Source organism: Balaenoptera acutorostrata, chromosome 2 (assembly GCF_949987535.1).
Source record: "Balaenoptera acutorostrata chromosome 2, mBalAcu1.1, whole genome shotgun sequence".
Taxonomy (NCBI): Eukaryota; Metazoa; Chordata; class Mammalia; order Artiodactyla; family Balaenopteridae; genus Balaenoptera; species Balaenoptera acutorostrata.
The window spans coordinates 135076628-135100420 of NC_080065.1; the positions used below are offsets into that span (position 1 = coordinate 135076628).

The 23793-nt window shown below is 51.9% G+C and overlaps 1 protein-coding gene across 3 annotated transcripts in view; it reads right to left on the reverse strand.

Annotated features, from left to right (window-relative positions):
• CAMK2A (calcium/calmodulin dependent protein kinase II alpha) overlaps window positions 1-23793 on the reverse strand; it is a 71433-nt gene that overhangs the window by 35595 nt on the left and 12045 nt on the right. For all 3 annotated transcript variants that reach the window (XM_007188648.3, XM_007188647.3, XM_057539731.1), the window contains exons 2-3: window positions 13429-13523; window positions 5831-5890 (exon numbers count right to left, since the gene is read on the reverse strand). In XM_007188648.3, the coding sequence (XP_007188710.1) occupies window positions 5831-5890; window positions 13429-13523 (155 nt within the window). The remainder of the gene's footprint in view (window positions 1-5830; window positions 5891-13428; window positions 13524-23793) is intronic.

Here is a 23793-nt window from a genome sequence, read left to right on the forward strand (position 1 = left end):
ACAGCTGGGGTTGTGGGTCGTTGTGACTTTTCGCTGTAAGCCCTAGTGCCATCTGAATTCCTGCCATGTACATGTATTTCTGACTCAATACTGAGCCCCCTAAAGAGCTTATGGCCCTCATATTGGCACCTAAAGTTTGGAGAAGCAGGCATTAAATACCCCAGAGTTTGTGTCTACAGAGATGAGGATCGGAGATGGAGGATGAAGGGGATACAAATTTAAATTAAATGTCTTTTAAAAATCTTAAATGAGGGCTTTCCCTGGTGGCACAGTGGTTAAGAATCTGCCTGCCAATGCAGGGTCACAGGTTCGAGCCCTGGTCCAGGAAGATCCCACATGCCACAGAGCAACTAAGCCTGTGTGCCACAACTACTGAGCCTGCGCTCTAGAGCCCGTGAGCCACAACTACTGAGCCTGTGTGTCACAACTACTGAAGCCCATGTGCCTAGAGCCCGTGCTCCACAACAAGAGAAGCCACCGCAATGAGAAGCCTGTGCACCACAACGAAGAGTAGCCCCCGCTCACCACAACTAGAGAAAGCCTGCGCGCAGCAACAAAGACCCAACGCAGCCAAAAATAAAATAAATAAATTTTTAAGAAAAAAAAAATCTTAAATGATATATACTTATAAATCACGACTGAAAGATGTTTTTAAACTATCTTGAAGCAAAACTAAAAAGTAGGTAGCCTGAGAGTACATATAATATAATCCTGCTTTAATTATTTATCAACATTTTATTATAAAAAATTTCAAGCAGAGTCAAGTGAATACCCAAGTACCCACCACCTGGGTTCTATCATTAATGCCTTATTATACTTACTTTATTATATTTCTATCTATCCCTTCATCCTTTAACCTATATCAATTTGTTAATGCATTTCAAAGCAAAGATAGGCTTGACTTTTGAAATGTATGTGTTTTGAACCGAGCATCCTGTCTTTTCTGAGTGCAGAATCTGACAACTGTACATTGGTGCCCTGCCCAGACCCCTTCTAGTAAGATGGTGCAGCCATCCTGCAGCTGCAGTGGGTTGGCTTGCCGCTCACAGTTGCCCTCCTTCTCTGGAGAATTGCGCACTGCTGACGGAGCCATCTTGCCCACAAGGTTACCTATAGCCTTCAGCCAATGATGGACTAATGTGGGGAGGCAGAGTCTGTGCAAAGGGTCAGTCTCCTTACCTCAAGGAGGGACAACTCCAGATGTTTATGTTCCAGAGGGCTCCCCACTGCACCCCCCACCTGGGACCGGGTCAGAGTTAGACTTGACCTGAGGCCACATCTCTGCTCAGTTCCCTCCCCTCCCTCCCTCCTGCTTCACCCCATCCTTTACAGGCTTCCCCTGGGAGCACACCCTCAGTAAACCACATGCACCTGACTCCCTGCCTCAGGCTCTGCTTCTAAGAAACCTGACCTGAGGTAATATGTTTAGATGTACTTGAGAAGGTACAGATATCAGATATTACACGGAAGCATATATCATCAATGTTAGCTCTAGATGCTGAGGTTATAGGAGATACCTTTAAAATTATCAGTCTTCTCATTCATCTACCATAAACTTGCATTAACAGTGTATCAGGGCAAAGTTTTGAAAAACACCCTTTCCTCCAGGAGGATTCTTGGGCAGCAGACTCCTTCCCGTCTACTCTGCTCAGGTGTTTTAACTCCTCTTTCCTGAGTGTGAGAAGCTCTGAGAAGCCAAGCTACATCCAGAACCGTCTCAAAAAGAGCTTTTAGAACTGATTCAACAGCCATTTGAAAGCAGCTCCAAGAAGACTGGGGTTCCAGATCTACCCTCTGGCCAGGAGCCTCAGCCCCTTTTACAGAAGGTCCTCAGGCCTCAGGGAAATGGACAGAATGCGTGGGCGAGAGGCATCTCCAGAGCTGCCTGTAGCTCAGGTAGTGCCTTTGTGCTGATTGTAAAAGGCTGGCCCTCTGATCAGCCAGGTGAGGGGGATATGGGCTGGATTCCGGCCTCCACCTGTGGATGATATTGGAGTTGGCTTCAATCCCCGAGAGGTGGCTGAATCACGGCTCAGAGCCCCGGAGACAGGACTCCTCATTTCAGTGCTGTTTTCACACACAAAACCTCCCCTCCCGTGGATGGAGGCTGTCCTCAGGAAAAACTCAACCCAGAGCCCAAGAGAGGCAAGGATTCGAGGGCCATGGCCTATGTGACAGTCCCATCTCCTGGTGGGGAGACTGGCATGTCTGTGCTCATTGACTTATGCTGTCACTGCTTGTCAAAGAACAAACAAATCTGCAACCTAGTTTTCATGTGTGTAGCTGGATTCATGAACTTCTGACATTCCTGTCCTATTTCCAACAGTTACCATTGTTTTCTTTGAAACTGAAGGGTCGTACTTGACCCCCTGGCCACTGCCCCCCACCCCCACCCCCGCCACCCCTGACAGCACACTTTTGATATTCACAGAAGGACTGAGAACATGGGCTCTGCAGTCAGACTCTCTGGGTTTGCCTTCCGGCTCCACCTCTTAGAAGTTGTGTAACTTTGGGCAAATTACGTAACCTCTCTGAGCCTCCTCTCCTAGCAGCAGCGCTAATACCACTGCACTGGACTGGTGTGTGGGGGGTTAATGCAATGATGCTCGTAGAGCACTCAACACAGTGCCTGGCACTAGGAAGAACTTAATAAATGAAGACATCATCATCTTCATCACTGACTAACCTCGCTTCCCTTGGCCACCCCAAATCACCTGCTAAACTCTCAGGTTGTCTCCTGCTCCCTGGGGCGGCCTTTGGGGTTCAGGGGCGGGTCTGCCTCATCAGCAGGTGCTAATGGTACAGAGAATAGAGTACTGTCCTCCCCAAAGCAGGATCTAGGAGATAAATGCTTTGTGCGTAGCACAGCTGGACCCACCTGTGCTGAGCCAGGGACCTCCCTGACCTAGTCCCCTGTGTATGGCTGGGCAGTGGCCGTACACAGGCAGCAGCCAGTGACCTTGGCTGGACTCACCAAGCAGCCTGAATAGGACTCAGCCTAGTTTCTCTGGGCACAGACCCACTTCTCAGGTTCTGCATCCACATCTAGACCTCTTTGCACTTCTTTGGGCAGATTCCAATCTACTTTGAACTGAGATGCTTGGAGGCTCAGGAAGCGGTACCCTCCAAGGACACTTCCAGCCCTAACAATAGCTTCAAGTTCCTCTGAGTGTCTTCCTGTTCTGGATCTCAGCTCTGCTCTCCACGTCCCTGTCCATCAGCCACCCCCACCTCCTCCCCACCATCATTTCTATTTTTTTTTTTTTTTTTCCTTTGGCTGCACCGCACGGCTTGCAGGATCTTAGTTCCCTGACTAGGGATTGAACCCAGAACTCCTGCAGTGGAAGCAAGGAGTCCTAACCACTGGACCGCCCGGGAAATCCCCCCCATCCTCATTTCTTCCACACATCCTCAGAGACTAGCAGAGGCCTTGGCACATGGTGGGGCCTCGGATGCCCTTGACATTAGGTGAACAAATGGAGTAAATGACTCAATGACGATGATGAAGATGATATCTGTCATTTCTGAGATTTTACCACCTGCCAGGCTTGTGCTAAGTGCTTTACTTACAATATCTCATTTAACTCTCACAACAGTTCTAGAAAGTGAGTAGCATGATTATCCTCATTTCACAGAGAAGGGTACTGAGTCTGAGAGGTTCATAGCCTGCCCAAACTCAAACACCATATAAAAGGCAGAGCTGGGGGACTTCCCTGGTGGTGCGGTGGTTAAGAATCCGCCTGCCAATGCAGGGGACACGGGTTCGAGCCCTGGTCCAGGAAGATCCCACATGCCGCGGAGCAACTAAGCCCGTGCACCACAACTACTGAGCCCACGTGCTGCAACTACTGAAGCCCGCGCGCCTAGAGCCCATGCTCTGCAACAAGAGAAGCCACTGCAATAAGAAGCCCGTGCACCACAACAAAGAGCAGCCCCGCTCGCCACAACTAGAGAAAACCGGCGTGCAGCAATGAAGACCCAACGCAGCCAAAAATAAATTAATTAATTTTAAAAAAGGCAGAGCTGAGATTTGAACCCAGGTGTGTCTAACTACAAACTCCATTCTCTTAACCACTGTGTTATATATAATGCCCCAAACTGACGACTCAAAATCTTCATGGCTCAAAGGAATGAGAATCATATGATGACTTAGGCAAGAGGCAAGACTTCAGGTAAGGTTGTTCTGTGGGAGGGTATAGACTGAGAAAAAGTGGAGCAGCTTAATGATAATAAAGCACTTACGGGGGGCTGTCATAGTACTACGCTTTATGTGATCATCATAATCCTACAAGGTATGTATCATTTCCATTTTCCAGATGAGAAAATTGAGCTTCAGAGCAGTTAAACAACATGTCATGGATCACACAGCAATTAAGCAGCAAACCCAGGATTTGAGCTGCAGTCTGTCAGCCCCAGAGCCCATAACTTACTCCTTCCCTTTAGAGCTGGGAATGAGCGGGAGAAGGAGGAGGCAGCGTTGACCTGAGACAGCTGCAATTGTGCAGCGGCACACACACACACACACACACACACACACACACACACACACACACACACACACACACACACACACACACACTCCCCACCTCCTTCCTCCAGGACTGATGGCCTTTCTAAGCACCATGGGATTTTATAGTCGGAGACCACTCATGACCCCCTCCATTGTACAGTTGAGGAGTTGGAGGCCCAGAGACGGTAGGAGCTGCCCATGGTCATAAACAGTTCAGGGGCCAGGATCCAACCAGGGTTGCTCCCCGCCAGCTGCCTTGCCACCCCTTCTCCGATTCTAGCCCTGGAACCTCTAGCTGCTGTGTGTACAGCTCTGCTCCTTTTCCCAGGCACTGGGAAGGGGAGGTGCCTTCTGGGTATAAATAGCAGATGGAGATGCTTCTCTTCAGCAGGGAAGTTAACCCTTGGGGCCCTGGACATAGACAGATGCTTCCCTCCTGAGGGAGAAGGCTTGGTAGCTGTCAGAGCTGGAATGTTCCTTACAGAGCACCTAGACCTTGTTCCTCAAGTGTGGTTGGTGAGCCAGCAGCCGTGGCATCACGTTGCAGTGCGTTAGGAATGCAAAACCTCAGGTCCCATCCACACCCACTCAACTAGAATCTACCTTTTAACAAGATGCCCAGCTGGTCCAGACAGTCCCCTCCTTGTGAAGATGGGAGACGTGGCTCAGAGAGGGTAGTGCTCCTGCCCAAAGTCACACAGCCGTTCCCTGACAGAACTATCTCTAGAATCTGCACTCCCTCCCCTACATGACTCAGAACCCTGCCAGGCTGGGACGCAGCCCCCCAGTAGTTGTGCAGGGGTTGGGGAGGGGAGGTCAGGTAGCGGTGTGCTCTTTCAGTGCCATCCTGCCCGCCCTGGGGTCAGCCGCTCCATGCAGCCTGCGTTCAGTCCACCCTGGGCAGGGGCCGCCTTGGGGCTGGTCTCGGAGAGGCCGGCACTGCAGGTCTATGCAGGTGGGCAGGGCCATGGAGTCAGGCTGACTCAGCATGGGGGTAGGTTTGGGGAGTGGGCTGCACCGGTCAAGGCCAAGCTTGGGCTATTTTCATCTCTCTCAGAGCTTGGGGAGTTTTCCTGAAACAGCTTTTCTGAAGGAGGCTGCCGGCAGCGTAGGCTGGGAGGAAGGGCCCCTTCTTCACCTTCCCCCCCAACCAAGCTGCTCGCTGAGGAGTGCGGAAACCAAGACACCCCCTTTCCCACCTCTATCGCCGCGGTCCCCGAGAAGAGAGCAGCTACCCCCTCTCGTCAACAAACACCCACCAGGGCAGGCAGGGGAGCTGGGCCAGGCCACCTGTACCCCTCACCCATCCCCCATGCTCACCAATGTTGGGGTGCTTCAGCAGGCGGCAGATGCGGGCTTCGCGCTCCAGCTTCTGGTGGTCTGAAACACAGATGCCCAAGTGAGTCCAGGTGAGGGAGGAACCTCCACCCATCCCATCTCTCCCTCCTCACAGCCTCTAATGACCTCCACCTCCCAGGGCAGCACCTGGGCCCTGGGCAAGCTCGCCTTTCGGGCAGAGCCTCTGGGTCCTCCAGGAGGGCAGTGGGTTGCAGCGAAAGAGAGAGAGGCTGGGTTTGCAGTGACGCAGAAGTCCCTTCCCCTCCCTTGGCTTTCAGGGCTCTCAAACGAGGGGCATCTCCTTCCTGTATCAGAGCCAAGCTCCAGGCAGCCTGGAACATCCCCACTCCCACAACAGGCTCCAGCTGCCCCTCCTCCAGCCCTGCCCCTCACACTACACCCCAGACGGACTGAACTGCTGAACTTCACCTCTCCAGGCACGCGCCGCTCAGCCCTCTCACTCTGGAGCCTTCGCACACACGGTTCTCTCAGCTTGGAAAGCTCCCTCTCAGCCTCCCACCTGTTCTTCACCGGCCGTCATTCACTCCTACCCATCCTTCGATGTCGCCCTTTCCTGGCAGCCTGCCCTGAATACCAGCTAGTAGGGGCTCCTCCTCTGTGCTCTCGGGGCCCCTGGACAGCACGTCCCATTCTGTCTCAGGGAGATCGCTGTCCTTGAGGACGAGGACTTGGTCTCTGTTGTGCCTGTGGCATCTACCCAAATGCCTGGCCCGTAGTAGGTGCTCAAGAAATAACTGAATGAAAGAACAAACGATTGAATGAATGAACCTTTCTAAGGGAGTGGGAATTCTCTGCAGGAGAAGGGCCGTATTAATTCACAGAAGCTGCCTCCCGTGAGAGGAGTTGGGACCAGGGACACAGAGAACCCCAAAGAATCTGCAGGTAGAACTTGGCCATGGCAGCCTCAGGGCTTACTCAGAGATCTCCCACCTGCTTCTCAGGACTTTTGTCCAAATCCCCTGGATTTCCCTGCCCGCCTGGAAGAGAGGCCTTGCTCGGGGTCTGCACCTGTGGTCTCTGATACTGAGGCTGCTGAGAGCAATCACACCCGTGACCCCACTCAGTCCTCCCAACAGCCCTGGGCTATGGACTTCACTGTCCCCATTTTAAGCATTTTGCAATTTCCTTTTTGGTGCTTTTCTCCAATTTGGTATTGAATGCCTTAATTTTAAAAAGCAAAACAGTATATAAAAGGAGCCCATCGCAAATGTAGACTATTTACTATGGGCCAGGCATTATGCAGAGCACTTTATATGCATCTCAAGCCCTCATGACAATCCTCTGAGGGTGGTGCTACCACTGTGCTGGCTTTACAGAGGAGGGAACAGAGGATCAGAGAGATTAAGTATCTGGCCTAAAGTCACACTGTGGTGAGCAGTGGCGCCACGCTTTGTACTCAGGCAGTCAGGCTCCAGGCGTAAGCTTTAAAACCTTAAGTCGGGGAGTTCCCTGGTGGCCTGGTGGTTAGGCTTCCGGGCCTTCACTGCCGTGGCCCAGGTTCAGTCCCTGGTCAGGGAACTGAGATCCCGCAAGCCGTGTGGCACGGCAAAAAACAAAACAAAACAACAACAAAAAACAACCCTGTGCTGTCCCATTCTCCACACCCTGACTCATCACCACCTCCTCCACCTGCCCCCTATTCCTGAATGGGAAAATTGAGGCCCACAGGAGGGAACTCACACAGACACTCAGAGGCGGAGCCAGGACGAGAACCCCTGTCTCTGAATGGCCCCTCCAAAGCAGGTGGGCACCAGGGAGGATGATGAGGATGGAGAAAGTCCCAGCCCTGTCTCCAGGCAGCCAGCTCCCCTCTCCCCTTCCCCCTCCATTAGAGGAATCATCAGCCGTCCTCCAAGGGCTGCGGAAACCAAGATCAATACTGAAATGTGGCTTTTCCATCAGCAAAGGAATTAAGACCAATCCTCCTTCCATAGAGTGGAAGCTCCACTCCCCAGCTAAAGGCGGCTACAGGCTCGGGGAGGGGAGGCTGCTCCAGGCTTGGGGGCATCCCCCGGTTCCTCTTCCCTCTCTGCATCCTTCCATATCCTCCAGGGCGGGGTGGGGGGGGGAAGCTGATTCCCAGGCAAAGGAGGGGGATCCCCATCCAGGGCTGGCCAAGGGCCGCCCCTGAGCTGAGGAAGGCTGGACCCTCCCCATCTCCAAACCCTGTCCCCCACCCACCCATCCCCAGCAGAACCAGAAACCAGGCAGCTCAAAGTAGGGTCTATCAGAGGGGGCTGGGGGCCTCCTGGCCCAGGCTACACATTCAAGGGATAAAGGATCTAAATCCAGAATTCTGATGTTTTTCTCCATGCACGGTCAGCCGGGAGCAGAGCTACACTGACAGGATTGAAAGAAGAAAACGCTGGTCACACAGCTTCAAATGTGTGCCTGGGGACTTCCCTGGTGGCTCAGTGGTTAAGAAGCCGCCTGCCAAAGCAGGGGACACGGGTTTGAGCCATGGCCTGGGAAGATCCCACATGCCGTGGAGCAGCTAAGTCTGTGCGCCAAAACTACTGAGCCTGCGCTCTGGAGCCCGCGAGCCACAGCTACTGAAGCCCAAGAGCCAAGAGCCCGTGCTCCGCAGCAAGAGAAGCCACTGCAATGAGAAGCCCGCGCACCGCAACGAAGAGTAGCCCCCGCTCCCCGCAACTAGAGGAAGCCCACGCACAGCAACGAAGACCCAATGCAGCCAAAAATAAATAAATAAACAAATTTATTTAAAAAAAAAAAAATGTGCCTGGTTACCAGACCTCACTGCTGGAAAAGCTAGGAACTAATTGTTTTTATAAATCTTGTGATCATCTTGTGCATAGTACAATTACACTGCATTGCAAATTTCAGTGCTAAAATCATTAATTTGTTGAATGTAAACATGTACTTTATACAATAATTTTTGTAGCTCTGTCTGAAATGTTTTCATTTTCTAATATATAGGGAACCTCAAGAAACGTAGGGACTGAGTTCCTCTTGACCTCTGAGGCCTTGATCCATTAGGCAGATAGGGAAACTGAGGCCCCGTGCTAAAGGAGCAGTCTCTTTATCAAAATCAAGGTGTTCATCAAGGTGATCAAGCCTTATTACAACTCAGAGCTCTGAGGAACTACTCTTGAACACTCCCCCCAACCCCCAGCCAATAGTCCTGGGCAGCCATGGACCTCTTATTAAAATATAAATTAGATACTGACTTCAAAGTTGCCAACAGCCTCCTAATGTACTTATAATACAATCCAAACTCCTCACCACATCCAGGAAGACTGCTCGGTGCTGGGTCCGACCTCATCTTGGCCTTGAAGCTCCAGCCACACTGGCCTCCTTTGCGGCCTCAGGCACTGCAAGCCCCTTCCCACCTCAGGGCCTTTGCACCTGCTGTGCCCTCTGCCTGGAACACTCTTCTCCTGGGTCTTCTCATGGCTGCCTCCTTTTCAGGCATGTCCCAGCACAATGTCACCTCCTCAGAGAGCTTCCCCGGCTGCCTTTTCTGAATGTCCCTCCAGCCCCATCACTTCCCCATTACCCTGTCTTATTTTCTTTGTAACACTCATTGCTACCTGAAATTTACCCAGCTTACTTGTGTGTTTAATGTTCTTTTCTGTCTCCCTCCTGTAGAAAACAGGTGCAATGAGAGCAAGACCTTGTCTGCTGGTCTCTGCCTTGTTCCCAGGGCCTAGAGCCACACAGCAGCTTGTCCAAGTTCCCATAGCCAAGAAGTGGCAGAGCTGGGATTTCAACCCATGTTCATAATTACTGTACTATATTGCCTCCTATTCTCATAATTGATAAATTAATCCATCCAGCTCAGTAGAGGCCCATGATGGTGAGGGGTCTGAGAGAAGCTAGTCTGCAGCCTCCTGCCTGGGTACCAGGAAGACTTGCTCCCAATGCCCATTATGATAAATACTTTGTGAATCTTCTCCCTCTGTCCCTTGGGGCAGACCTGGGGGCAAGATATTGGGGTTAAGGGGGCCAGCCCTGCCCAGAGCTCGGCAGGCAGCAGGTGGGTGGAAACTCTGGGGAGAGGTTCTTCGGGCTAGACAGCACCAGCAGGGTAGAGCGGGGCAAAGCAGAGCCCCGGGAAGTGCAGTCAGGCAGCCTGAGGGCTCTGCCTGCAGAGGGGTTGGGCTCCAGCAGGCAGGTGGGCAGTGGGATTCTGGCTAGAGACACAGGAACCAGGGCAGAAAATAGACCTCTGAGTCTCGGAACAGAAAATGTCCCCTCCCCGCACAGGACTTCAACAAGCCCCCAGATCCTAGGAGGTTGGAGAAATAATCCTGAGGGCCAAGAGTGCCAGGCAGGGGTGGGGAAGGAGATGAGAAAGACCAGAAAGATGTGTCTTACTGCCTCTTCGAAGGCTCCCTTGCATGGACCCGAAGCTCAGGGGCAGCCTGAATGAGCTCACCCCGTGCTTCCCACCCAGTGTCCTGGGACTGATGGCCGGGGAGCGGAGGAAGTGACCCCTCAGTGCTCAGGTGGACAGTGGTGCTAATGGAGGTCGCCGTATGAGGGCCAGTCACCTCTGGCGGCACCAGCCACATCTGCTTGCCCAGCATGCCCTAAAACACTGATGAATTCTGTGTGTGCCTGCCTGGCGAGGCTATAGCTAGGAAGCTTCCAGAGCCCCTGGCAGGGAGCTGGCGCTGAGCGTGTACTGGCTGTCGTCACTGCTGACAGGACTTTTTAAATGCAAGAGCTTGGGCCTCACCTACTGAATCGCACACCCTCAGGGGTGGAACTGGGGCAGCTGTATTTTTCAAAAGGCCCCCAGAGGGATGTGTCAGGGACTGGGACAGGAAAATATTTTTACCTTCATTTCATGTCTTTATGGCTTCCTCGAATTGTTTATACTATGAGCATTTTATATAAAAGAGTAGTTTAAAAATAGACACAAAAAATCTCTCCCGGGGTTTGGGAAACGCTTGATAGAAGAGGCTGACCCCATGGAGAAGGGGAAGCCACAGCTCCCTGGGGAGTGAACGGAGACACCCCAGGGGGGCATGCCCTCCCCCGCTGGGAACTGCCAAAGTCACCGGGGAGTGCCAGCAGGAGAAGCTTGGAATGTGTTGCCAAATATTCAGCATCAAACCACTCCCCACCCCAGGCACGGTGAGTGGCAAACAAAGAAACCTGCTAAAAGAAGCTCTGCCCCTCATCTCCTGCCGGGGAGAAAAGCATTGGCAGTTGGCAGACTTCTTTGGGAAGGTTCTCTCAGAACCTTCTCACTCCCACCCTTCCCAGTCACCTAGGCCTGAGTGCCTTCCTCCCAGGAGGTCAAAGGCTCCTCAAATCCAGAGAGGGGGCAGTTACTGCACAGCCCAGAGTCTACACTGTCCCTGGAGTGCTTAGTCACCTTCCAGAAAATAGGCAATGCTCCTTCCATTCCCGGCATACGCATCTGTCTCTTTCTGTCGTGCGCATGTGTGGATGTGGCTCTGAGAATGTGGTGAACTGGCCCAAGATTCCCCAGAATCCAGGGAGGACCTTGGTTTCTTTCTTTTTTTTTTTTTTTAAGACGTTTTTGATGTGGACCATTTTTAAAGTCTGTATTGAATTTGTTACAATATTGCTTCTGTTTTATATTTTGTTTTTTTGTCCACAAGGCATGTGGGATCTTAGCTCCCCTACCAGGGATTGAACCTGCACCCCCTGCATTGGAAGGCAGGACTGCCTTAACCACTGGACCACCAGGGAAGTCCCAAGACCTTGGTTTCTGACCCTCCCTCATTTTGGGGGCAACCCAACCTATCACCCCGAGCCGTGGCTCTAGTCCCGCCCCCTCTGTATCTCAGGGATTGGGACATCTCCCTTGATCAATAGTGATGTAAAGCACAGAGAGGGCACCAGACAGCCACTAGTCACACAGCAACAGCAAGGCAAGTCCCAGCAACTGGCTGAGGCAGCGCTCCTACTGGCCTTCCTGCCAGCCCTGGCTCCCTGTCCCCGGCTCTGGCCCTTGACCTTCCAGAGGTCTCGCCCTTCCACGCCAGCGTTCATGTGGACTGTGTAGCACGGCAGGCCCTGGTCTTCAGAGAACCACCCCCACCCCCAGCGCAGCCTCTTCTCCCTGCAGGACACTGGTCTGCCTATGGGGGGGTTCGATAACTAGGAGAAAGCACTGGGCTCCCAGCAACACTGAGCCAGAGAGATGAAAGGCAGCAGCACACGTTCCAACACGGAACATGCTGGGAGGCCTGTGGGGGACAATGTGAACATCCTGTGCCAGCCTCTGTGAAATCCACACCTGCTGGGCCCTGGCCCAGACACAGCTGCCACGATGCCAGGCAAACACCTGGACACTTCACCAACCCCTCACACGACGTCTTCCACGCTGCACAAGCCATGGTCTGCACAGACCACACCTGCACCCGCCTCACCCAACAGAATGTCCTCCACCCACTGGGGGTCTCCAAGGCAGCACAGACCCACCATTCAGAGCGGAGATCTTTGAAGATAATCCTCCCCAAAGCGCTGACTATGGTCACCACCATTACCGCCCTAACCACATGCTAAGGGCAAGAAGCAAAGTTTCTGTGCAGGCGTTCCAAGTTTTAACGTCCATACAAATCACCAGTGTCTTGTTAAAATGCGGTTCTGATTCCTCATATCTGGGATCATGAATTTGCATTCCTAACAATCTCCTGGTGATGCTGATGTTACTGGTTTAGGACCACTTCTAAATTAGAATTACCTGGGGATCACTTCCAAAACCCAAGTCACAGCCCAGACTAACTAAATTGCAACCTGCGGGATCCAGGCATCAGGAGTGTTTGAAGCTCTCCAGGGGATTCCAGGCTGGGAAGCCACTGTCCAAGGGAGTATATAGGGACCAGAGGGTGGACTGGTTTGGTTGAAGCAGAGTGCATGCACTTGGAGTTCACGGGACACTGGTTGAGCACCCCCCCCGCCCCCCGCCGGATGCGTCGGGCACTGTCCTAGGTGCTGGGCGTATATAGGGAATGAGACCCACTCCCACCTTCTTGGTGCTTATGGTCATGAGGGAACATAGATATTAAACAAGGCACCAAGCCAGTAAATGGGATAGCTCCAGGTTGGTAGAAAGCCACAAAGAGAGGAAACAGTAATGAGAGATATAAAATGGGGAAGTCCCCCTCAGGTTTGGGGGTCAGGGAAGTCTCTCAAAGGATGTGACATTGAACTGAGACCTGAAGGTTGAGAAAGAGCTATCCTTGTAAGGAGCCAGGTAAGAGCATCCAGGCAGAGAGAAAGGTAGGTGCAGAGGTCTGGCGGTGAGAATGGAGGCAAGCGGCAGAAAAGCAGGGAAAGGAAGGCCTACTTGGCACCTTAGTCTTTACCTGCATGGGTGGATGAGGGGCAGAGAGCCTGGCTTGTGGGAGAGGCTGTGGCCTCCAGCCCAGACCTTCTAAGGAAGGAATATGGAGGTGTCTATTCTCATCATACCCGCAGGAAGAAGAGCCCCCACCTCTGACAGCAGCATCATCCAGGCGGACAGACCCAGATCCTGGTTCTAACCCAAGGGGTAGAGGGAGGGCTGAAGGGAGGAGAGCCCCGGAGGGCAGGCCAGGCACGGATCCACCGCCTACCTCTGGCCGAGAGCTTCTTAGTGTTGATGATCTTGGCAGCATATTCCTGGCCAGCCAGCACCTTCACACACCTGCGCACCACTGAGAAGGCTCCCCTAGGACAGAGAAGGCAAAGAGGGTGAGGGAGGACCCAAGGGCTGCGTCCCCAAGAGACACCACAGTTCATGCAGCTGCACCGTGCTGGGAGGGAGCCCTCGTTCAGGGTTGCTCGAGCTCGTAGGGGCTGCTGTGGCCCGATTCATGGACGGAGCAGGCCCGGAGACCCAGGGGAACCACTGGTAGTAAATCATTAGGAGCTTGGCCTCATGAGACATGAGACTTGTAGAGTCGTAATAAGTTAGGTTCACCAAATTCTAAAACATTAGAATCATGCATTGTTAGAATCACAGAATCTAGGTCCCTGGAAATTTTCGTTTTTTATTCTTTGAGTAGGTAACACATTGACATGGTTCAAAGTTCGAAAGATACAAAAGTGTAGATAGTTAAAAGAGTCCTCCCCATCCCTGTACCCTAGTCTCCAAAGTCCCCTCCCAAGAGATGGCCAGTGTTACCAGAGGATCTTTCCACAGATACTCTCCCCAATACTAGATACTGGACCTTGCATGCTGTTCTGCATTCTCCTCTTTTTTTTTTTTTAATTAATTAATTAATTTATTTATTTATTTTTGGCTGTGTTGGGTCTTTGTTTCTGTGCGAGGGCTTTCTCCAGTTGCGGCAAGTGGGGGCCACTCTTCATCGCGGCGCGTGGGCCTCTCACTATCGCGGCCTCTCTTGTTGCGGAGCACGGGCTCCAGACGCGCAGGCTCAGTAGTTGTGGCTCACAGGCCTAGTTGCTCCGTGGCATGTGGGATCTTCCCAGACCAGGGCTCAAACCCGTGTCCCCCGCATTGGCAGGCAGATTCTCAACCACTGCGCCACCAGGGAAGCCCCCATTCTCCTCTTTTTCAGAAATTTTTTAGAGATCCTCCTTCTGTATTATAACATAAAGAGTTCCTATTGTAAATCAACTCTAGTCCAATAAAAATATTAAAATAAATAAATAAATAAATGTTTTTTTAAAAAAGAGTTCCTCATTTAATCATGTGGCTGTCCGATAACTTACCTAGCCAGTCCCCTATCGATGGGCAATTAGGTTACTTCCGATCTATAGCTGTTACAAACAGTGCTGCAATGACTAACCTTGTATGCGTGCATTAGAATTACATTTCCCATGTGTACAAGTGTCTGCGACTAAACTTCTAGAACTGGTATTATTTGGTCAAAGGGTAGGTGCTGTTTGGTAATTCTGATAGATAATGAGAGATGATCCATCTTCGAGGTGTACCAACTTACTTTCGTACTAGTATGTGAGGGGACCATTTTCCTCCACCCTTGTCAACACAATGTGTTATCAAACTTTCATATCTTTGCTAGTGAGAGGTGGAACGTGGTGACTCAGTGTAGATTTGATTTGGAATTCTCATATCAAGAGCGAAGCTGAGCAGTTTTTCATGTTTTCAGAGACTCCTGGGTTTTTATCTTCAAAGTATTTGTGGCTGGGAGAACTTGGAGCAAGGGCTGTGGGTTTCACTGCTCATAGGAGACATTGTTGCCATGTGGAATGTGGCCCATTTCCCAGATTGTTTGATTTTTCGAGAAAAACTGGAAGTCTGGATATCTTCGTGACATTTCCCAATTTTTAAATACTGGTACCTTATTCCCAAAAATTTAAACATAGTATTTTGCCAAACAAAACTAGTTTGAGGGCTAGATCTGTCATCTAGGTGCCATGTTATACCCTCTACCACAAAGGTCATCGGGTCCAACCCCTTCACATCACAGAGGAGGCCCCTAAGGTGCCAGACACTACCTGTGGTCACCACCATTACCACCTTAACCACAGGCTAATGGCAAGAAGCAAGTCTCCTGGGCAGCCTTCCCCAGTTTTAATGTATTACCCAGGCATCTTGTTTAAAAGGCAGATTCTGATTCCTTAAGTCTGAGGCGGAGCCCAAGATTTTGAGCTTCAGTGTAGCTCAGGGTAGATTGATTGCTCAAGGTCACACAGCTAGCTACAGGCCATGCCATGTCTAGAACTCAGATATTTGCTCCCCCAGGTTTTTGGCTTCTCTTCCACCCAGGGAGCCTGCCAATTGCTTGCCTGAATGCCCAGTTTCCTGAAATGGCCTCACCCCACCATATCCTCCAAACTTTGATCCCCTCTCCTAAGCACACAGGCAGGTCCAAGCCACAAAAATGAGGCTGATGGGAGCAGGGGCGGGTGCTGGCAGGCACCGAGGAAGCCCGCAGGCTGGCGGAGATGCCTGCTCTACACACACCTCTGGGCATTGTGTCACTGGCTTCTTCGTGTCCGGTCAGCATGAAGGGAACGGGTGGGAAACTGTGGCGAAGGATGAGGAAGAAAGATCTGGGAGGAGGGCTAGAGACCAGGAAATATGACCTCATAGGAAAGCTGAGGAAGGCCGGAATTCATGGGCACAGCAACAGACCGTCCGTGGGGTGTGCAGCCCTGCCTGTCCTCCACCTGGAGAGAGCAGCAGACCGGGTGTCCCTCCCTGAGAAGCCTCCTGGTGACATGTCCGGTTGTTTGTGCTCCCAGAGCACCCCACACCTCCCCATCTAGCCTAGGACTGTGCTTGCTCGTTCAGCTTGTCTGTCCACCAGACGGAGGGTTCCTGAGGGCCAGGACTGGAATGTTCTCCACACCCATGCCCAGGTACCCAATGCTACCTACCAACAGGGCCTCCATAAATGTTACTATAGGAACAGGAGGCAGATTTATGTGAGAGGGACTGAAATGAGACAGGGAGAAGATTTCAGTCTGGGGTGTTAGGAATAGGAACAGGCATCTGAGGAAGATGCACACACTGGTCTCTCAAAGGTGCCCACCACACCCAAACAGGGAGGTTTCTGCCCAGTGGGAGGCCATGATTCTCAGAAGCCCGAGGAGAGAGAATGTTTCAAGGGGCCACTTCTGGGAAAGGTTTTGCGAACTCCAGGGAGAGGAGGAGCAGGGAAGGAGGGCTTGTCTCACTCACCAGCATCTAGCTCATGCTTGGGCCAGAGCTGGAGTTTAATTAACTTGGATGGAGGGATGGATGAATAGAGTGAGGGAGAAAGGGAGGATGTGAGGGAGGGAGGGAGAAATATAATTTCTCCACTAGAGAAACAAAACTCCATTCTAGATAAAGACATTAGATCAATGGTTATCAAACTGGCTGCTTCAGAATGCCTTGGGAATCTTCTTTTTTTTTTTCTTGGTTGCATTGGGTCTTTGTGGCTGCGTGCGGGCTTTCTCTAGTTGCAGCGATCAGGGGCTACTCTTCGTTGCGGTGCGCGGGCTTCTCATTGCGGTGGCTTCTCTTGCTGCAGAGCACGGGCTCTAGGCACACGGGCTTCAGCAGTTGCTGCACGTGGGCTCAGTAGCTGTGGCTCGCGGGCTCTAGAGCGCAGGCTCGGTAGTTGTGGCACACGGGCTTAGCTGCTCCGCGGCATGTGGGATCTTCCCCGACCAGGGTTCGAACCCGTGTCCCCTGCATTGGCAGGCGGATTCTTAACCACTGTGCCATCAGGGAAGTCCGGGAATCTTTTAATAATACATATTCCAGGCTTCCCTGGTGGCGCAGTGGTTAAGAATCCGCCTGCCAATGCAGGGGACATGGGTTCGAACCCTGGTCAGGGAAGATCCCACATGCCGCAGAGCAGCTAAGCCCGTGCGCCACAACTACCGAGCCTGCACTGAAGAGCCCGCGAGCCACAGCTACTGAGCCCGCATGCCACAGCTACTGAAGCCCGCACACCTAGAGCCCATGCTCTGCAACAAGAGAAGCCACTGCCATGAGAAGCCTGCGCACCGCAACGAACAGTAGCCCCCGCTCGCCGCAACTAGAAGAAGCCCACGCACAGCAACAAAGACCCAATGCAGCCAAAAATAAATTTAAAAAAAACAAAAAAACATATTCCAAGGCCTCTCCCAGACCTACCAAATCAGAACCTTCAGATGCGGGCCCAGAAATCAGTATTTTCAGTTAACATGCTGCCCAAGTGATTGTTTCCCAGCCAGCCTGGCACTGCCCTGCCTGCCTTCTGGGGAAGTCCTGCTAGATGCCTGGTCCCCTTAGAAATCAGCACGATGGGCCATCACATAGGGCTCTGTGTGGAGAGGCTCAAGAGGCTCTATGACCCTGGGCTCTACCCCAGGAGCTGAGGACCTAAGAGCCATGTCTATAATACAAGAGAAGGCACACTTGCTGAGCTTCCTCCTCAAAACACAGCACCAAGATTTGTGTAAATCCCAGGCTCTAACTAGGGGTCCAGGCCAAGCGCAGAGCAGCTGCAGGAGCCCTGTGTCTCTGAACATAGGCATATGCATTTTTTTCTGGGGCAAGAATGCATAGCTTTTAGCAGATGCTCAGAGGGAGGAGTTTATCAAATCCAGTTCAGGGCTACTGATCCAGAGAACACCAGCCTCTCACATACCCAGAAGATGTCCTCTCTTCAAATGCACGTTCACCACTAAGCTCCTTGGCCCTCACAGCAACCCTGTGAAGTTGGAATTATGATCCCCTATTTCACAGATCAGGAAACTGAAGCCTCAAGGGAGCAGGCATAATCCTCTCGAGGCTGTGAAGAGAATCCAGGTCACCTGCCCTTTTTCTTCTGACTCCACCAAAGGCAAGAGAGTGTGACCCTAAAAAGCAGGGGCTCTGGGCTCACAAAGCCCTGTGATCTGATCGTGACTGACCCCCGACTGTGTGATATTGAATTTGGCCCTTCAACTCTCTGTTTCCTCCTATAAAATGGGGGCAATAATAATATCTCCCTCCTGGGTTTGTTGGGGAGATTAAGGGAGGTAACACATGCAAAACACTGGGCACAGTGCCAGGTACACAAATCCCTGAATGGGGTGAGGAAAGGGTCTGGGCCAAGGAGCCCCTCTTTCTACCTACGCAGCCTCAGGTCTCCATCCACAAGTGGAAAGGCTCCTCCTTGCCTGCCCCGGTGCTGGGGATCAGGGAGAGGAGGGGCAGAGGAGAATCTGCAGCAAAAATGAGAGTGCGGGCAGCAAGCTCGCAGCCCTAACTTCCTCTCCTTTTTATCTTTTGTTTAAAAAAGGCATGTTTCTGCATTCTCGTCCCGCATGAGCCAGTGGCCACAGCCCAGCAGCCTTGGCAAAAGGAAGAGCCAGCCCACTCCTCCCACGGCCCTGAGCTGAGCAGGTGGCCAGTGGGTGGGTGGGTAGGAGCCTGGAAACAAGACAGGGCGGAAAAGGGGAGGAGGCCATGGTGGGGAGGGCAGGGTGGGAGGGAGTGACCAGGGGTCCCAAGAGGAAGGGATGAGGCCTGCATGTGAGGGCCCTACGTGAGTGGGGGATGTCCATGGGAGGTACTGGGAGTGCCTGTGACAGCGTTCCTGGGTGAATAGGGTTCAGGGGGTGTGTCTGCCCACAGGTGTGTGTCAGCAGCCCATCAGTGCCCTTGTGTATGTGATGCCAAGAGGCTCTGGGTGAGACAAAGCACACGTGCGTCACCCTGGGTAAGTACCCATGTTAGGAGAGGGTCACAGAATGTGGGCAGGGAGGGGTGTGTGTGTGAGATAGACACTGGAGGGAAAAGGCCTCAGCTCTCAGCCCTGCTGGGAGGTCTTGGGCAGGGGTCTGGCCCAGCGTGGGCATCAATTTCTTCGTCTGCAACTTGGGGAGTGGGGTGGGCTTGGGGCTAAAAAGTACAGAGGCCTTTCTACCTTCAATATTCTGTACCGAGCTGTCCAACAGAACTTTCTATGATGATGGAAATATTCTGTGTTGTCCATTGTGACAGGCACAAGCCTCATATGGCTATAGAGCACTTGAAGTGTGGCTAGTAGGATTGAAGGACTGAATTTTTAATTTTGTTTCATTTAAATCATTATAAGTGGCTAGTGAACACCATATTGGATAGTGAGGTTTTATGTGGATCAGAACAGGCGCTCCTGAACCAGGAAAACCAGAGTTCAAATCGTGGTTCAGCCTCTTACCAGCAAGTTATTTAACCTTGGTAAGACTATTTCCTCCCTTGTAAAATGTAGGTAAGAATAGTACCCACCCTGAGCAGCTGTTTCAAGGATCCAGTGAGAGAGTAAGGTATGCAGTGGGTTTAACCCAGTCCCCGGAGTGTAGTAAATGCTCAAGAAACAACACCTTGTATAGGCATCATGATCTCCGAAGTGATGAGAACAGCCAGCATCCTCAGAGGCAAAATGGACCTTGTCTGCCAAGCTCGGGGAAGAAGCAAGCCAGGACAGGTGTGGGGAGGCCATGGTGAGGGGGTGGGGTGCTCCCCAGGGCCCAGCAGCCTGCCCCTGGGTATGAGCAGGCAGGGAGGCCGCACCTGGTTCTCTGACTGACGGGTGGGGAGGGCGCCGTGATAGCGGGTCCAGTGCGTCTGAGAACGTGCGAACGTGCTAATGGGCCGTGAAAAGCAAGATTCACACTGGGAGATTGCTTCTCAGCTGCCTGGCAGGCAGCGCGTCCTGGGAGTTGCTGGCTGCCACCCACAGCAGGTTCATCACCCTCTCTGGCCTAAAACACCCCAAAATGCTGACATGGCAGCAGAGGTGGCACCAGGAACCTTAGATGGGGACTCAGAAGACCTGGGTCCTTGGCTGCCAGCCTGCTTATCCTTCCATTTGAGAAATGGAGATGAGGAGCCCCAGCCCCACTTCCTCCTGGGCCAGCTGTGAGAAGTCTCTGCTACGTAGTGATTAAGAAGAGGTTCCTGATACCCAAGACTGCTTACTGCCAACTTCCCCTAAAGGAACCCTCCCCTCCTTTACGCCGGAACCTCCCAGAGCCCAGGGCATATGCCTGCGGGTGTCAGCAGACAGGGACACTGCTTACGGGGCCTCAGTCACCGAACCCTCTCACCACTCTGCCCTCCTTGGGGGTCTGATTAGCAGGAGTCCTGACAATCTCTAGGGTCTTCCCTTCATTGGCTGCTTCCTCAAACACACCCAGGTCTCCCTCATTCTGCAAAAATAAACAACCTTCCTTCTCCCAAACTTAAAAAATTAAAAAAAAAGCAAGAGGGTTTCTCTCGACCCAGCAACCTGGGCCACTTCCTTCCTCCCTTCGTTGCTGCCAAACTTCCAGAACAAGTGTCCGACATCCACCGCCTCCTCTTCCCACCTCCCACACTCCATGAACCCACCACAATCTGGTTCCCACCCCCAGGCTCCCTGGAAGAAAAGTTGTGCCAGTCCCGTCCCCCCAGTCCCCCCAGCCCCCCGCCAGCCCCGGCAGCCCCCACGAGGTCTGATCTGCCTTGATTGCCCCACTGACCACCCAGCTTTGAGACCTAGCTTTCCTCTTGTTTCTGGGTTGCCACACTCTCCCCGGAACCCCCACCCCCCACTTGCTGACAGTGCTTTCACTTCTTCATCCCTCCTTCCCACAGCATCGATGCTCCCTGTTCTCTCTCCACCCATTCTTACCTCTTCCCCCTCCATCCCTTCTACCCAGGACCATTAGCTGGGATCTCTGGGGAGGCTCTGGGCGTTCATGAACACACCTAAAATTTTAACAAAATTATTCTGTGTCTGTGCATTGTTCTGGGCAGAGGATGCATATTTTTCATTAGCTTCACAAAGGATGCTCTGACACCCGTACCCCCAAAAATGATGAAAGCCACTGACTATCACTGACTATCACTGAAATATGCTTCTATACTGCCCCTCCTCTCTTCAGAATGCTAGTCTCAAATTTCTACCTACTCACCATCTTGCCTGGATGTTATGTGATAGGCACCTCTTAATCAAAGTCCAGTCTCCTCCCTGCAAATCTCCCCACTCTGGGTTAATATACCTAAACATTCTACCTCTCTGAGACAAGCTGGGGTGATTTCAGAAAGTTCCTGCTCGGGACTTCCCTGGCGGTCCAGTAGTAAGACTCTGTGCTCCTAATGCAGGGGGCACGGGTTCAATCCCTGGTTGGGGAACTAAGATTCCACATGCCACATGGTGCATCACATGACAAAAAAAAAAAAAAAAAAAAAAAAAAGGAACGTTCCTGCTCAAATGTATACAGACCTGTTATCTGTGAGAGGATTAGCTTCCAATTCCTCTTGGTGGTCAGTAACTTACAGCCCAGGTTAGCTGATCTGATCACTTGGCAAAGAGCAAGCCCTGGGGGCATGGAACCCAGAGCAGATGGGGTTTGAATGTCTGGGGGAAGGGACAGAGCTGGGGCTGGCCACCGGAGCAGCTCCACCCCAGGGGTCAGAGTGTGGGCCACATGTGGCTACGTCGGAAGCTGCAATAGTATCTTGCCATTGAGGTCCATTCTCTCCCCATTCTACAGATAAAGAAACTGAGGCCAAGACCTTGAACCCAGAACTCCTGACTCATCATCTTTTGCTCTTTCCAATACCCCATACTCTCGGATCAGAGGGCCCTAACCTGGGGTCCACAGATGGGTGTTAGGGTGGGGGGATCTGTGGGAAATAATATACAACATTCTGTGAGTTGGAGTGAGTGTGTGTTTTCAGGGGTGACTGTGGCTCATATGAGATTCTCTGAGGGCTCCTAGATTCCTCAAACAGTTAAAAATCTGGGATCAGATTTGTCCAGAAACGAAAGGAACATCTTGGTTTCCATAACACCCACCTCTACATACTTTAAGCAATTCCCTTCACTTTTGGGCGGGCCTCAGTTTACCCATCTGTGAAATCAACTGTTGATCATTTTTAAGCCCTCTCTTTATTTTTTCCGTTTGAAGCAATAGTATCATTTCTTAATAACAAACAAACAAAACACAGCTATGCAGGTCACCAGATGGCAAATAAAGCTGAGATGGTAGGGGCTGGCAGCTCAGGACCCCTTCCACTTGGTTTTCTCTCTCTTCTCCCCAGCTCAGCATGGCAGCTCTGCCCCAAACTCCGCAAACTAGCATTTGAGAGCCAGAAAATCCTAGGACCTTTTTCTGAAACCACACATTCCTCCCCAAGCCGCTGCAGCCGCCCACTTCCAGACTCCAAAAGATCCTGCAGGGACACAGTGTCTTTGAGCTATATCCTGCACCCCCCCCCCCCCACAGGCCTGCCGTGCGCCAACCCAGCAGAAGTCTTGTGGGGGACACAGAAGGCCTGGGAACCAGAAGAGTCTCTCTGCTGCAGGGAACATTGAACCAACAGAAGTTCCAACATATTCCTTGTTTGGGCTATGCCTGGGTTTTCTTGAATGGGTTACAAAAAGGAAAATAAAAAATATATCCACAGGTGATGGTGGGATGAATTGGGAGATTGGGATTGACATATATACACTAATATGTATAAAATGGATAACTAATAAGAACCTGCTGTATAAAAAATATATATATATCCACAGAGCTTGGTGACAGGATCAGAGCAGGCAAAGCAGGAAAAAGGCTGAGGGTCTGCTTTCTCCCCTGGCTCCAAGGGCCTCCTGGCTTGGTTCCATCGACACGTACACAGCAAAGACTTTCAGAGCTTCAGAGAGAGAGGCTCCCAGGGGTAAAAAGGCAAGCACTGGACTGGAAGGAGGCTGGAGCGCCCAAACCTCAAGTGTCACTGGCTTGTGTGACCTCAGGCAAGGCCCTGACCCTCTCTGGGCCTTATTTCCCCGTCCCTAAGACAAGGGAGCACTCTTCATTTTGGTATTCTGTGCAGAACTGAGGCTATTCTGGCCCCTAAACCGTCTCCCACTTCGTGCTTGCAGCAAAGCATCTCACCAGGCGAGGACAGGGATGCAGGGCAGGAGGGAACTGGAGGCACGGGGTGAGAAGAGGGCTGTGGAAGTGCATGCATATCTCTGCTAGCAGAGTGTTCACTATCTCCCAAGGCCATGTCTGTCTGGGCGGTAGAAGGGCAGTTCTGACCATTGGAAAGTTCTTCCTTACGTTGAGCTGAAATCCACCTCCTTGTTACTCTACACATTTGGTCCTGCTCTGCCCTCCAGGGCCATACAGAGCAGGCTTGTCTCATCTCTGGGGCCCCATGATGTCCCTGCAGAGATGAGGGGAGAGGACACACCCCCGAGGGGTCTTTTCTCCCTGCTAAATTCCCCCAGCTTCTTAGCCCTCTCTCACTTGATTTGGCTTCCAGACCTTGGCCACCCTGCCTAGGCCCCCTCTTCTAGACATTCTATAGGTTTTTAATACTCCTTTTAGTACCCAGGCATCCAAAAGTTGGAGGCAAGTTGAGCAGGCCTAAGAAGAGTAGGGCCACCAACCTCCCTGGGGCTGACATGCTCCATCAAAATACACACCTCAAAGCCTTTGCCTGTGCTGTTCCCACTCTGAGGAACACTATTCCACACTCTTCCCTCTGACTGACTCTTATTCAGCTTCCAGCTCCCCAGTGTCACCTCCTC